This window comes from Amblyomma americanum, chromosome 5 (genome assembly GCF_052857255.1).
Source record: "Amblyomma americanum isolate KBUSLIRL-KWMA chromosome 5, ASM5285725v1, whole genome shotgun sequence".
Lineage (NCBI taxonomy): Eukaryota > Metazoa > Arthropoda > Arachnida > Ixodida > Ixodidae > Amblyomma > Amblyomma americanum.
The window spans coordinates 166,900,233-166,916,580 of record NC_135501.1 but is presented as its reverse complement, the minus strand read 5'-3'; the positions used below and the strand labels follow the sequence as shown (position 1 = coordinate 166,916,580).

General features: G+C 45.9%; 2 protein-coding genes across 2 annotated transcripts in view; both read right to left on the bottom strand.

Moving 5' to 3' along the window:
- LOC144132972 (uncharacterized) overlaps positions 1-11,026 on the bottom strand; it is a 34,656-nt gene extending 23,630 nt beyond the window's left edge. The window contains exons 1-2 of the mRNA XM_077665745.1: positions 10,960-11,026; positions 9,802-9,870 (exon numbers count right to left, since the gene is read on the bottom strand). Of these exons, the coding sequence (XP_077521871.1) occupies positions 9,802-9,805 (4 nt within the window). The 5' untranslated portion in view covers positions 9,806-9,870; positions 10,960-11,026. The remainder of the gene's footprint in view (positions 1-9,801; positions 9,871-10,959) is intronic.
- Positions 113-2,550, bottom strand: LOC144133671 (uncharacterized). Its single transcript, XM_077666826.1, has 2 exons — positions 2,418-2,550; positions 113-1,242 (listed from the first exon to the last, which is right to left on the bottom strand). Exons 1-2 carry the CDS (start codon positions 2,548-2,550, stop codon positions 620-622), a joined length of 756 nt encoding a protein of 251 aa, XP_077522952.1. The 3' UTR covers positions 113-619.
- Positions 11,027-16,348: the final 5,322 nt, after the last annotated feature.

Sequence of the window (16,348 nt, the reverse complement as noted above, 5' to 3'; positions counted from 1 at the left end):
ACGAAAGTGTTCTATCAAAGAGGATTTCCTTATGAAGCTCTTGCTGCAATGACTGCACTGGAACGGCTTCTCACCTGTGTGAATACGAAAGTGTTCTATCAAAGAGGATTTCCTCATGAAGCTGTTGCTGCAATGACTGCACTGGAACGGCTTCTCGCCTGTGTGAATACGAAAGTGTTCTATCAAAGAGGATTTCCTTATGAAGCTCTTGCTGCAATGACTGCACTGGAACGGCTTCTCACCTGCGTGAATACGAAAGTGCTCTATCAAGAAGGACTTCCTTATGAAAAAGCTCTTGCTGCAACGACTGCACTGGAACGGCTTCTCGCATGTGTGAATATGAAAGTGTTCTATCAAAGAGGACTACCTTATGAAGCTCTTGCTGCAACGACTGCACTGGAACGGCTTCTCGCTTGTGTGAATACGAAAGTGCTCTATCAAAGAGGACGTCCTTATGAAGTTCTTGCTGCAACCAGTGCACTGGAACGGATTCTCACCTTTATGAGTACAAAAGTGCCTTGTCAAAAGGACTTCCTCATGAAGCTGTTGCTGCAATGACTGCACTGGAACGGCTTCTCGCCTCTGTGAATACGAAAGTGTTCTATCAAAGAGGACTTCCTTACTTCCTTACGAAGCTCTTGCTGCAACGACTACACTGGAACGGCTTCTCGCCTGTGTGAATACGAAAATGTTCTATCAAAGAGGACTTCCTTATGAAGCTCTTGCTGCAACGACTGCACTGGAACGGCTTCTCGCCTGTGTGAATACGAAAGTGTTCTATCAAGAAGGACTTCCTTATGAAATAGCTCTTGCTGCAACGACTGCACTGGAACGGCTTCTCGCCTGTGTGAATACGAAAGTGCTCTATCATAAAGGACTTCCTTATGAAGCTCTTGCTGCAACGACCGCACTGGAATGGCTTCTCGCCTATGTGAATATGAAAGTGTTCTATCAAAGAGGACTTCCTTATGAAGCTCTTGCTGCAATGACTGCACTGGAACGGCTTCTCACCTGTGTGAATATGAAAGTGCTCTATCAAGAAGGACTTCCTTATGAAATAGCTCTTGCTGCAACGACTGCACTGGAACGGCTTCTCGCCTGTGTGAATACAAAAGTGTTCTATCAAAGAGGACTTCCTTATGAAATAGCTCTTGCTGCAATGACTGCACTGGAACGGCTTCTCGCCTCTGTGAATACGAAAGTGTTCTATCAAAGAGGACTTCCTTACTTCCTTATGAAGCTCTTGCTGCAACGACTACACTGGAACGGCTTCTCGCCTGTGTGAATACGAAAGTGTTCTATCAAAGAGGACTTCCTTATGAAGCTCTTGCTGCAACGACTGCACTGGAATGGCTTCTCGCCTGTGTGAATACGAAAGTGTTCTATCAAAGAGGACTTCCTTATGAAGCTCTTGCTGCAACGACTGCTCTGGAACGGATTCTCGCCTGTGTGAATATGAAAGTGTTCTATCAAAGAGGACTTCCTTGTGAAGCTTTTGCTGCAACGACTGCACTCGTAGGAGTTCAAAGGCGGACTACGAGGAGACAGCTGCACTAGAAACACTGGGCACGAGTGGGCTGGTAGGGTGTTTTGCCTGTGTGGTGCGGATGCGTTTTTCCAGGCTGTCCTTCCTTGCGATGTGCATGCTGCAGTATTTGCAGTGGTGCGGCTGTTCACCAGTATGGGTACGGAGGTGGTCAGTCATGTTTCCCTTTCTTGAGAACCCGTTGCCGCCAATGGGGAGGTGGTCAGTCAGTATGCCGTTTTTCAGGAGCCCCTTGCCGCAATGGCAACACATAGGGCTTCTCTCCTGGGTGCATGCAGAGGTGACGCATGATTCCGGTGCAATTATGGGTGTCATAGCCACACTCCGAAGACATGAACTGCCGCCCTCCTGCTTGTGGTACTTGAAGCAATGAGTCAGGGCTGCTGTGAATGGTGTCCTAGCCTGCATATAGCAAGAAAGCATGTTTCTTAAAACACGCTCTTTATGCATGTTTTGTAAAATCAATAATATAGTAAAAACTCGTTAATTCAAACTCGGTTAATTCAAACTGAAGCCCAAGTCCCGCTACAAATTTACCAGAGATGTAAAACAACAGAAAAGAAAAAAAGCAGAGTGCCCGAGGCTCACGGAGCCCGCGTTCCGTTGCATGCCGTATCAGGTTTTCGCTGCCAGAGCACTCGCATGCGCTGCTGATGCTTCGGCGCGAGCCTTTCCAGGTTTTCTTTGTGCCACGGTCGCTGGGTTGCAATCACGTGGTGTAAACAACGTAGTATGATGGTTTGGGCGATGATGGTTTTTGTTGATGTCGCAAGCGCGAGCTACGTGGACAGCAGCGTGGAGACGTTGGAGCCCTTGAGTGACGCCGATATAATTGAGGCTGCATGCTCCCAGCAGATGTCACAGTGCTCACGTGCGGTGAACACAGCCGACAGTGATGAGTCCGACGGCGATGACGAGACTATGCCCCCACCAAGTGCACATGAAGTAGCGTCGGCGCTCGATGTTGCAGCACACCACTTCTCTGTCACTGAGACCTCTGGCATTGCGCAGGAGCTTTGGGCAAGCTGCAGATGATGCTGAAGGTGTCTCGTCAGAAGAAACGTAATCAAATGTACTTCGCCGATTACTTTTTTGACAATCCTTCCCCGTAAATAAACATGTTTTGGAGCATAAATAGCCTCATATATTCCAGCACTAAAGCTCGCAGCTCATGCGAATGCATTCCTGTACTTGTTTCTGGCTTATAACTGGCCGCTCAATTTATTTCATCTGCCATTAGGGCCAGATGAATTAAATTCTCAGAATATGCCCGGCACAAACGTGTAGTAGCGGCTAGCTCGCGATAACAAGTCTAGTTGTGACTGCTTCGTGTTCTGCCCACGCGGCAGGGCTCTATGACTGCTCTTTCTAGCGCCAATTCAATAATTCGAACAATTTTCCAGTCCCTGTCGAGTTCGAATTAACGAGCTTTTACTGTACTGTATTATCAAGTCTATAAGTTGCACCACTTTAAAAAATGGCAGTTTTTCAGAAAAAAAAAATGCATATAAGTCGCATCGACGTATAAGATGCGCATGTTCATTCAGTAAAAGCTTTAAAAATGTGCACAGGATCCCTTGGTTAGAAACTGGGACCAAATTACATGCTTTCAGCAGCTGTCGTACGAAGAAGCTCCTCGAGCTCTGACAAGTGTGCCTTCTTCCCACACTGTGCCTTTTTTGTTGGCTTCTTCAGCCGAAATACTCTAGTGAGTTCGGACCAGTCCCAGACTATTTTTCGCTCATGTCGAACTGTCTTCCTGCTGCCGAGTTCCAGTTCTCCTAAGCATATTCAATGCGTACAACTTGAATTTTGCATCGTAGCTTCTTCACCTCGCAGGTGCAGTCATGTTGAGCAACAACGCATGACGCATGTGAGGGCACGCGGATGTGGTGCAGAAGTCTAAACTGTCAAGCACATGGCTGTACATACCGTACTGAATGTAGCAGCAGCACATGTTTTGTTCAGTCTTTGCATCCACTAGTTGCAAGATTATGCGAGTCAAAGTATTGGACAATATTAAAAAGAAAAAATTGGCCGTGGTTCAGCTCTGGTTAAACTTGGAGTGACGCGATAGCTACAGCTGGAACTTGCTCAGTTGAAATGCAAAGTCAGTCTTTCGCCACTCCGTTTCACTACGCGTTCCTTCATCTTTGTCCCACTTGACACGGCGCATGCGCACAGCTGTGACAGCTCGGTTTCGCCGGTGCGCCGCGCCGCCAGCAGGAGCTGCTCCGCACCACGTGGCTGGTCACGTGACCAATCACGTGATCAGTAACAGCGCCTCACTGCCGGCAGCTGCTCCACACCATGTGACAGCACGGTAGCACAGCCACAGGGTTGCGCACCGACACAGGGTTGCGCGCTGCCACAGGGTGACGGCGCCGCCACGCTGAAGGCTCGAAATACTACCGTAATGCAACTATAGCAACAAAAAAGCAGCTGTAGCATAGTGCAATACCCATTCTACTGTTGTGTTCTTCTCTGTTGGGGAACTATCTGAGCGTTCATAGATGACCCTGGCCACAAGAAGCATGCACCTACCTCTGCACAGGCGCAGCTAGGTCTCTGCAGAAACGGATAACAGTAGCGAAATGTACATTCCCTTGCGCAGAATCTCTGTAATAACTCAATTTTCTCTTTCGCACATCCATTTTCTTGTCAAACATAGTTGCCGAGCATGGTAAAAGATGGCGCATTGTGGCACATCATTTTTCGCCATATTCTAGATGCATTGTTGTACAAGACACACCCATGAAAAATCTGGAAAAAAAGTGACTCATACACCGAAAATTATGGTACACAAAGCTGCATAACATCCTATGAAAAGCTAATGAATGGTGAAGCAGCTTTAACTTATAAATTGTGTTTACAGGCATAAATGGGGCCAAAGGAGGCAACATTAAAACAAATTGGCCTTAAGGAGTATAGCCACCACATTTCGATTGCATGTTTTCTTCTTTGTAATGATGCACAGGACATTACTATACATGGATGCTCCCGTTTTATTCACTTACGATGGCTAAATAATTTATTATCCAATTTTTTTCTCTCACCTGTCTCAGTTTCAACAGCCTAGCGATAGATATGATGCAAAAGGCCCATATAGGTCACGTGAAGCATGAAGAAAACTGACATAATTGCAGCTGGAACACAATGTGTGAAGAAACAGCATTTACAGTGGTTTTTCTGATGATTCACGTCACCTATACAGACCTTTCACATCACAGCCATGTCCCGATCCCAAGCTCAGAGTTCGATCCCGGCCGTGGTGGTTGTAATGAAGGCGAAATACAAAAATGTCTGGAGGTGCAGTACAGAAATGCCCACACCCTATGCGACGTCAGTGCAAGCTAGAGATCCCATCTGGTCTAAATTAATCTGGTGGCCTCCTCTGCAGCATCCCTGATAGCCCATGTGTTGCTTCGGGCTGTAATTTACAAAATTACCGAAAACATCATGCATGAGTGGAAACATAATCACGACTCAGAAGCACACATCATGCACAATTTCTGTACATATATGAAATTAAAAAGATGTCATGCATGGGCAGAAACATCACAACCACTCAGAAACAAACAGTATATATGACAGATTTTTGAATATGTACAAAATTTTCCTCGTGTGCTAATATATGTTTTCATCATGTGAAATGAATTTTCATAGAGCCACTGGAATGGCTCAGTGACATGGCGCTCAGCTGGTAACCTACCCAAAAGATGTGCATTCGATCCCAGCCGCAGAGGTCACATTTCGATGGAGACGAAATGGTAAAGGGCCCCGTACTGTGCGATGTCAATGCACGTTAAAGAACCCCAGGTGGTCGAAACTATTCAAAGCCTTCACTACGGAGCCTTTTATAGCCTGAGTTTCTTCGGTACGTTTAATCCCATAAAACCGTAAATTTTCATTGGTACCATCCCCATTTCAAACACGTAGTAGTTGTCTAGTTTACTCTTTCCCACAAAGCTATAAACATTGCGCATACCACACCCAGTAATACTGCATGTATAGGGCTATAAAAACCATACCCTATCTGCTCAGGTGAACTGTATCATTAAAGGGACACTGAGGAGAACTCTATCAAATTTTTTTGGTAGCAAAATCTGATAGTTCGGCATTTCATGGCTTTGTTGCTGCTTGTCTGGGAGCGAAAGATGCTTTATTTCAAAGAAATCTGGATTCGAAGTTGAAAGTATTTCCCGCCGCTCCAATTCAAACCCGAGAACTCTTATGACGTCACGGAGAACTCTTATGACGTCCAAGGACCGAGTCACATGAAACGTGACATAAACGCAGACTCCGTGATTTCCGGTGCCTAGCGGTGCGGTCTAGCAGCTACCGAAATGAAAGCTACCACCGCCGCACGTTAAAGGCATCTATCGGGAGTCGCTACCATCGCTTCATTTACGTTTTCACCAGCACCTTGCCAGTATTACGATGGATCCCGTTCCCAAACCCGACGACGTAGTTCTCGCAAAAACTCCGGCCTGCATTTCAGCGACCTCAGCCCCACAGAGCGTGCAATGCTTTTAAGGGAGCACGGTTAGGTTAGACGCCTGCGGGTCCTTTCCCCCTGCCGCCGTGAGCAGCCGTTGCAAACTAAATATCAAAACCACAATGCGGGGAGTCGCGAGGGGATAGGACAAGGTTGGAGCGTTGCACCCATCGGAGGCTGGCCGGGGCTTTGGGGCCAATGGATTGTGATTCCTTGAACGGCGCGGTTGCACAGTGCAGCAGGCGGCATCAAGGTCTCCACGGTTGCAAGGGCCAAGTTATTTATTTTTTTCCCACAAAAAACGGATGGGTGCTCAAGGGCGACCGCATTTAATGTTGGCGGCTTGAAACTAAAGCCGACGCACGACACTTCAACGGCTTCCGCTAGATCCAACGGGTCCACTGGATCGGGCTCTCTTGCCCACTTGCATGTACCTTCAGATGTGTACTGTGAATGGATTAAATTAGCCGAGAGCTCGAAAAGAACAGCTTCGCCCAACTGCCGAAGCTATTGAATTACGTCACAATGTGCACCTCGCCGCGGAGCCGAATCAGTGGCCGGGCCGGCGGCGGCTGGCGCACTCGGCGCGAAATAGGGACACGCTCCAAGTCTCCGCCAGTGCAGTCAGAGTGCACCTCGCCGCGGAGCCGAATCAGTCTGGCCGGGCCGGCGGCGGCTGGCGCACTCGGCGCGAAATAGGGACACGCTCCAAGTCTCCGCCAGTGCAGTCAGAGTGCACCGAAGCTGCCGAACATGTCGGCGGTCAAGCGCAGTTGTAGTATAGAGGGTCTCGCTTTGACCGACGTGACGTCGCTGTGCAGCGCGCGCGCGCGTTACGCCGGAGCATAAGCGCGCCTTAACAGAGCCTGCGCTTAACCGCTAACCGACGTATTCGGTGGCGGCATCTATGGGAGCCACTGAAACCCCCCGCCCACTCACTGGATAAAAAAAAAAAAATCCGGTGCCGAGGCTCATAATCAAACCAGGGCCTTTGGCGTTTGAGGTGGAGACGCTACCACTCCACCACGACGGCTCAAGGTATAACCATCAATAAAGGTGCATCTACTGAATGCACTCTTCCGATGCAGAAATCTCCGTGCTTTCGCTACGTATATCCTGGCCTAACAGAGCTAGGCCATCAACAATTTTTCTTAACTGCCTTTTACCTTGTCTCCCGTCCCTAATAAACGATTTCCGTTAAGTTGTTTGAAGTCGACTGGCACAGCCGGGAATGTTTCACCAGGCGAGCGTGCGAAGACACAAGTGCTCTTTATACTGCGAACTGCCTTGTACGATCACCGACCATCGTGCCATCATAGTTTTTCATCGGCCGTGGCAATCATCTGACCAGCCTTAACAGACTTCTTCAAAGGTTAACTAGCACTTGAAGCGGCACTTGGAGTTCCTCTGCTGTTCGGCGCTTGTAAATCGAGGCGTGTCAAAAACAAAACCACGGGGCACGCAAAGCTCATAGACGCGAAACGCCATAACAAATCGAAACTCTCCTGGCAGCCTGTGGCGCCGCCAAGCATCGGTTTTCTTTGCTTCCAACATTCAGGTTGTCTTTTGCCTGCCTTTCTTGTGTGTTAAAAGTGCACTATCGGTTTCAAAACAAAACTTCCCTCAATATTGAACCGCGCAACCTTCCTTTGTCAGCCTCAGAGATTTGCAGCACCATGTAGGAAGGAAAATTCCTCCAAGGTGACGTCTCTTGTCCTATGACGTCGCCACGCTTGTACTTGCGAGATTGGCCTGTGGCGGCGATACCTGTATTTTGGTTCTTGCTATTTTCTACCTTACAACAGCTTTGTTTTCAGTAAGAGCGGCATTTTTGTGATCAGGAGCTGGTATTCTATCGATACAAGCCAACTTCAATTTCTCCTCAGTGTCCCTTTAATGTAAAAATTCTGAGCAGTTTTAACCATTGAATCTATGGCCGACAAAACGTCCCAAAACAAGCCTCTGGTATCAAAATTGGGCCAGCTGATTGCCACATGGGTTGCCATTCTGCTGCTAAGCTTGGCACTGTCGTTTCTTTATACCATGTATAAAAGTGCTCATATCAATTCTGCGTGGTACCCTTCGTATTCTTGATGTACAATACTATGTAAAAAAAAAACACGAGCAGTTGCAAAGACACTGTTAAAGAAGTCTATGAGCACAAAATGGACACTGCAATCGTGGCCTTAGTGGAGTACTGGGGCACCAGATGTGCAGATGCATTGTTGTGCATTGAACACTTTTTGTTCCCCCGTTAGTACCTACCAACATGACCAGTCTGGTCATAACAGGAGCCCATCAAGCTATAGTCATCGTGTTGGCAATATGCACCGTTACATAAAAACAATGCTTCAAGGTGCAGCTAAAGGCAAGGTATGGTATGTGGGGTCTAACGTCCCAGAGCTATACATCGGCTTTGAGAGGCGCCGTAGCGGAGGGCAGCCGATTTATTTCACATACCTGGGATTCTTTAGCATGCACTGACGTCATTTAGCAGGAAAAGGGCATGTTCGCATTTTGCCTCTATCAAAATGCAGCTGCCACTTTCTTGGGCTCAGCAGTCAAACGGCACAACTGCTAACCAACCTTGGAAGGTTGCAAGGAAACTAAACGTGAATTAGCACCAGAGTAATTGCTCTGTGTAATTGCTTGTTCAAAAGATCGTATATGTGGGGCAAATCTGCCAAAATAAGGGAAGCTGGCAGGAGGGCATGAACAGCTTAAAGTGAAAAAAAAATAAATAAACTAATTTTTTTGTTTGCAACAGTTTAAAACAGAAGTGCACAGGGACTCCGGAACTTTTGTTTGAGTGGCGGGGGGCAAGACTTCAAGCTTATTTTGTTTCTTATTTAATACTCATTTACATAAATTTCATTTTTATTATTTTTTTATTTTTTCAATGTTCAAAGGTTCATGTAAACTGTCACGTTGGGGTGACGACACTCTAGCAGTCAGGAAGACGACGAAAAGGCTTCCAAAAGAAACTGTTTAACAGGCTGACTCGCGCCCATTAAGAACTGAATGGCCCGGTGGCAGCGTTAGCCACAATTAAGTGTGTTCAGCAGTCATCGAAGTGAATGCCTGCAGTACTTGGCCGCGCTCAATTTAAAGATGGCAAGGAACTTTCGAGATAAAGAACCAAAAGCAATTACAACAATCTGGAAAAATGTGGAAGCATTTCCACGTGGCCACGATCAACAGAGATAAGTCTGGTTGCATCTCGCATTACAAAACAAGATAATAAAGCCGCAAGCCGGCGATTTAGAGTGCAAACGAACAAATGGCGCAAAGATTCACGGCAATATAAAACGAACTGGAATGGGAAGCTTTACGCACTAGGAGTGATCAATTGTATTTAAAAAGTTTGTGCATGGTTTGTTTAAATTCTGTTAATCATGGTCATGTACACAGGTCAGACAGTCTGCTTCTGTTGGGATATGATTGGTTTAGGTTACTCATATACAAAATGCTTTACAACTGTTTACGCAGCCAAGTAGCTCAGCCTCACTGTACTTTGCATTAAAAGAGTCCTAGAACTGAAGTGTATCAATTGTCAGAAATCTGATCCAAGTGCAAGTAAGTGGAGACTGGGGGGGTGCGCTGCCCCCCCCCCCTCCCCCCCCCCCCCCGGAAAAATGTTGCGGGGGGGGGGGGGGGGGCAACAACCCCCCTTGGGTTGCCCCCCTTGCCTCCCCCTGTTCCGAGGTCCCTGGGAGTGCACATGACAGCAACCACAGAGACAGTAAGGATGGCTTGCCCATGACTGTTCTGCAGAATGGCACAGTGGAGGTGTACTTGTAGAAAATGTGAGATGATGGAGTCCGACCTGGAAAATAACAAACAAAAAAGGAAACAATCTCAGACCAGGAATATCATTTATCCCTTCTCATGTGCTTTTCTTTTTTATTTACGCAAAAACACCAATCAGAAAACGACAAGGTGAACTTACAATTTTCAAGTGAAAAGAGTTTCTGAAAGCTAGGCTGCATTAGTCATTTATCTGTACTCATTAGCAACTGCACAAGAGTCAGCCTCTTTCTTTTATGTGCGCGTGAAAATTAATCGGGTCTAACTGAACTATTCAGTATATGTAACAGCTGAATGGTAACACAATTAAGGAAAGCTGAATAATTCAGTCAGACTTGATTAATTTCGACGCACACATAAAAGAAAAAGGCTGATTTTTGCACGGTTGCTAATGAACACGGATACCTGACCAATGCAGCCTAGCTTTCGGAAATTATATTCACTCGAAAATCCCCCATCTTTGAAAAACAACCATTTCCTTCACTACGGCGTGAGATGCAAACAACACAGAGCAAACTTCCTCATCCAAACAGGGCCAGTACTCCCTGAACATGTGCTCAAATGACCATACAGCCCTTCAAGAGTTTGCAGATCATGGCGTCAACACGCGCTACCCTCCGGAAATAGTTGGGAGCTCGTGCACTAATGCGGGCATTTATGTGTACGAGGGGGCGCAGGTGGGGGCCGATGTAAAGGGTTCAGCCGTATCCATCCAACCAATGCAGACGGTTGTAAACAGCTCTCCAGGCTCTTTCACACCGTCGACTGGCAGAAGGTGCTCTCTCACTTGTGCACAGCAAAGAAGTGCAGCTCTGAACTCCGCGCAGTATTCAATTAGGTTGTTTTGTCTCAAGGAGAATGCGTTGGACTAAGCGCTTCTAGTTTCATACATCGTGTGGCACTGCGCGAATGACACTGAAAGTGACGCTAAACAGCTAGCTAACGGTTCGTTGAGGCAGCATGAAACTCGTTATTCAGCGCTGGTGTTTGGGTCGAAGAGCCCTCAAAGGAACAGGCTGTTTTTACCTTCAGAACAACTGGCCCTGAGGCATCAAGCATGCGTCAAGCTCCACTCAAACACGGGACCATAAAGACAAATGTCAAGTACCTTCGTGCCTTCGTCTGCTCGGTCTGTTGCTTAGGCCTGCCGCCTGCACAAGCGCGACAAGCGCCCGCCAGTACTACCGGAAGTAAGCGTCCCGAAAGTCAGCCTTTGGCGGAGCACGAAATTTGACAGTTTCTCAGTTTCAGTTTCTGTTTTTCCCTTGGCATTCCGTCTTTTCGTCGTTCTCGTGTTTTTACAAGCCAGCGCCCACCTGTTGCGCCGTTAACTGCATGAGGAGACCAGCGGAGTTTTCGGGAAAAATGTTTAAAAAAGAATTGTTCTTTGCATTGCAATGGGAAGACACTAGCAGACGCCAGGACGTCTGTGTCGTCCCGTTACGCTAGCGTCGCCAACGCTGAACTTGATTGTGATGCACGTTTCCGCGCTAGACGCCCAAGTTACAGCATCAATGTGGGATAAATTTAAGAAAAAAGAGGTAAAAACCTTCACCAGGTCTACTTTGCAGTGACCGCGCTTTACCGAATATGTTTCGATGGAACCAGAGCGAGGTTGAAGTGGGATTCCAAAAGGTCCCATTTGTTTTCAAGTGGTACCACTTCAAAACAAGTGAAAAAATGGTCCAAGTAGCTTACAAGTGCATGCATGGTGCCATTTAATTACAAGTGGTCCCGCTTGCTTTTAAGTGGTGCCATTCGAAAGCAAGTGGTTCGCAAAGTGGGACCACTATAGACTGCAAGTGGCGCAGCTGGGCATCAAAAGGAACCACACCCATGTAAACATATTCAACAAACAAGGCAGAGCTATAATACGATTCTTAAGATAAGAGCTATCTGCAGCTTAACCAGCTTATAACATACTATACTGTATTCATCATTTGCTCGGTCACTGCGGTCGAAATTAAATAACTGCGCCACTGACCCCAGTACGAGTCTCTACATTAAATGAGGGTTATATACACGGAAGCAGAAGTGTGTTCTGTGGATGCGTATACATGAGCTAATGTTATTATAGAGTCCGACTGTAGTATGTATTTCTTGTGTGTCTTGATTTCCATGACAGCGTATACAATTCTCAGCTGGAGTTTAGGCGATAGAGGGGGCCGCCGAGGAACCGTTGCAGGGCAGTAGCGCGGGAGGGCACACGATGGGCAACTGGAAGCAGCTCCGTGTCCACGGAGGAAGGAAAAAACTGGGGTACCTCGGTAGGCATCGAAGCGATGGGCAGGCCATCGTCAAGGCCGCCGCGCGCGTACTCAGCGTAGCGAGCAGCGCGGATCGCGTTCTCCCATGCATGGATATATGGACACTGCGCGATTCGCTCGTGAAATCCCCGTACCCCCGCTCTCAGCAGTGCCCCCACATAAGGGTGGTAGAAAAAGGAGCCGCCGCGGTGGCTCGTCAACTGAGCCAGAGTACCCGGGTTCTAATAACGTACCCTATCGCGGCGGACGCGTTTCGATGGAGGCGAAACGCAACAGCGCCCATGTGCTGTGCCATGCCAGTGCATGTTAAAGATCCCCAGGTGGTCGAAATTATTCCACTGCCCTCCTCTTCTCTCAGCCCCTCCTCTACCTCTTCCGGCCCGCGGTACAGGTGTCCGTCGAGATGCGAGACAGATACTGCGCCATTTTTTCCCCCCAAAACCAATTTTCATTTTCAGAGGGCGGTGTCCCCCAACCTAGTCCCATCTGCGGCAATAGGGCAGCAGGGAAGCTGGCGCCAGCAGTACAGGCCACGGCCAGACTGCAGGGACAGCGGTGTCGCGCGCTCACCTGGTGGTCGTAAAACTTTGTCGTACAGACAAGGGTGAGAGGTTAAGGGCCATCTTGAAATATCTTGAGTCGGCCATCATGACGGCGTCAGATGGCCACAAGTCTGCGCTTCCAGGCAACCTCTAGGGCCCAGCTCATTGTCCGGAGTCGTCTCCGGATCCGAGCCGAGCAACGCAGTCTCTCACTGACTTTGGTTCGAGTTGGGAGTCCCGAGCGGGCAAGCCCTTAGGGCACATTTACGATTTAGATTAGCTTTGGGGTACAGTTCCGCAATTTAATTATCCTGCAGGTATCATCTGTCGGTTCGCAAGGCAGGCTGAAAGGGATGCATGGTGGCAAAACAAAGAAACTGCAAGAAACTGATGACAATACCTTCATACTGGAAAACCTGACGAAAAGAACCCATGTGCTACAGTTTGAAGTTAAGAACTGGGCAAAGGTAAAGAAATGCAAATACGTGTAGCATAGCAATGGAAGAATCCTGGTGCGAAAGGCTGATGGGCAGAAGGCAGTACTGGTGTTGCTAGCGCTGACGACCTAGATAAGCTCGCCTAAAAGAGTCTAAGCGGGCAGCTAAGAAAATGGCGTATTACGTTTTGCCGCACGACTTTCGGAAACATATAGGAAAACAGTTTTTTCAATCATTCAAATGCTTTCATCTGAACGAAAGATCAATAAAAAATAAGAAACTAGATCTGGAACTACTTTTCAAGGACCTGAATGAGCCACTAGATTCTGTAATGTTAACCAAGACATGGTCAAGTGACGACGTTTACCGACTTGCTGGGTATGAAACTTACTATTTAAATCACTCCGCTGGATGGGTGGAGAGGTGTGCATTTTGGTCAAGAAAATGTTTGAATGTAAGCTGCTTGAAGAATTTTCTACACTTACCGAAGATTATGAAGTTGTATCTGTTCGCTTGCAAAACGATGTGTTGGTCGTCTGCTATCGGCCACCAAATGAAAAAATGGCACTTTTCTTTTTTACTATTTAGAAACACTGTTCCTGTTCATTAATATGAACTGTCTTAATGCTATATTCGGTGGTGACATTAAAATTAATATATTGAACGCTTCTTTGCAGACTAACCTTGCTGTCTTGTTGAACACTCATGGTGTTCGGAACACAATCGATATTCCGAGAGACAGCATGTTCATCCTTCTTGATTGATGTGTTTCTTACAAGCATTGATGCAAGCAGGATTAATGCAGGTGTGCTAACCTCAAATCTCAGTGATCATTTACCTATATTCTTATGTGCCAAAGGTCAGTTAAAAAACAGAAAAACACGGCATAGCTTCACAAGGGTAGAAACTTGGGCGAGTCGGTAACGGTGATCCATGGAAAGTGAGAGTAGCGCAAAGCGGGACAAAGGGACAGAGAAAGACAGACACAACACGGCATAGCTATTTTGTTCAACACATAACAGAGCGAAAACTAACACTGTTCTATGACAAAATTGTGCAGACTTCGTGGGATCCAGTCTTTTTCAGCAAAAATGTAAACACCGCATTTGATAATTTTCTCGATATATTCAAGCCAATTTATGAGCGGAGTTTTCCTCTAGTCGCAGTAAAAAAGGGTAGAAAGATTCGAAAACCATGGGTTAGTGCAGAACTTTCCGTGAGAATTAGAGAAAAAAATAAATTATACCACCAGTTTATCCAAAGCAAAGATGAAAAAAGTACTGCTAGAGTTTCAAGCCTATCATAATCTCTTAGATAAAAATATAAAGAAAGCGAGACGTGAATATTTAGACAGTACATTTTTCCCTATAGCAGGTCAGATGGACATAACATGGCGCAGGCTGAACTCTATGCTAAACAATAAAATAGCACCCGATAATGTCTGTAAAATAAAAGTAAATGACACAGAGCTCACCGGGAAACCTCTTGCAGATGCTTTCAATAAATAATTTACAAACGTCAACAGAAACGCGGATTTTAATGAGCTTCCGAATTTTCCGCGCAATTCAAGTTCGATGTTTCTGACTCCAGTCAATGAAACAGAGATTACAAACATAATTTTAAACCTAAGAAATAGGTGTGCCAAAGATGTTGAGGGTTTTCAAATAAAACCAATAAAATACGTTGCCCACCTTCTTGCTCTATGTCTAGTGCACATATTTAATCTATGTTTTGAGCAGGCCATATTTCCGCATGGAATGCAGGTTGCTCGAGTAAGTGTACTTTACAAAAAAGGTAACAAGAATAACATGGGAAATTACCGTCCCATATCAATACTTCCGACCTTTTCCAAAGCTTTAGAGAAGGCCATTTTAGAACGAATGACAACTTTTGAAGGAAAACATAAGCTGCTAGCCAACTCCCAGTTTCGTTTTTGCAAATGATTCAGCACAGAACTTGCACTTGTGACCCAAAAGGAACACATCTTAAGCAGGCTGGAAGAAGGAACGCTAGTTTTGGGCTTGTATGTCGACTTCTCAAAGCTTTCGACACTATCACTCATGCGGTGCTGATAAAGAGGCTGGAACATTATGGCTTTTACGGAAAAGCCAGTGCCCTTATCGATTCCTACCTAAAACACTGTACCTAAATAGTAGCCATAGATGATTCTTTGTCCAACCCACTTCGTGTTTTCTACGGCGTACCACAGGGGAGTATTCTGGGCCCCTTCCTTTTTGACCTGTATGTGAACAATGTGTATTGCATAGCTCCATCCGCTGTATTTATAAACTAAGCAGATGACACAAGTATATTTTTTACAGGTGAATCAAGCCATCAGATAATAGCTGCAGCCAATGTAGCGCTAATGAAGCTTGATGAATGGACAAAAAAAGACAGCTTGAGAATAAACGCTGATAAAACAAAAGCAGTTCTGTTTCATAGTAGAAACAAAAACATCGATACACAAAATAAAATTTTACTACGCTCAACTATCATAGGGATTGTGCCTAGATTTAAGACTTTGGGCATCATGTTTCAAGACACAATGTCATGGGATGACTACGTTGATTCCATTGGAAAAAAGTTGTCACAAATAGTTGGCATAGTTGCTTGAAATCGTCATGTATTCCCTCGCCACATTTTGATGTTAATTTACAGTAGCCTTTTCTCCTCTAGACTGAACTATTGTCATCTGGTATGACAATCAACTACTAAATCCAACATTGAAAGGATGCTCATTTTGCAAAAAAAGTTTTTAAGAGCTGTAGAAAATGTTCCAGTGCACTCTCATATGCGTGCGTTATTCACAAAGTACAACGTTATTCCCCCACAAACTATTACGAATACTGGCTTCGCAAACTCTTCAAACAAGATGCTAAATATAATTATGGTTTTATTAAGGAAATAGCTAAACTACAAAGAAATCTAGAGTCATACAATACACGCCATTTCGAGCCACAGAAGGTTAAAACAAGCAGAACAACATACGGCCTTCAAATGTTGCAGAACAAACTGCCAAGGATACTGAACAGTTTAGAAGCTCAAAATAAACAAATTGAAAAAATTACGTTCAAGACATTGTGCGAGTTTTTCAAATTGCAGTACACATATTTGTTTTTGTTTTTGCATGAGAAATGTAGTTGTAGATATGCCACTCTTAAGTTATCATGTATGCACCTCGTATTATTCTGTGTGCTGTACCCTCGATTTATTTCGTTATGACTTAGGTGCTGTTTATCTCCACTGAGTAC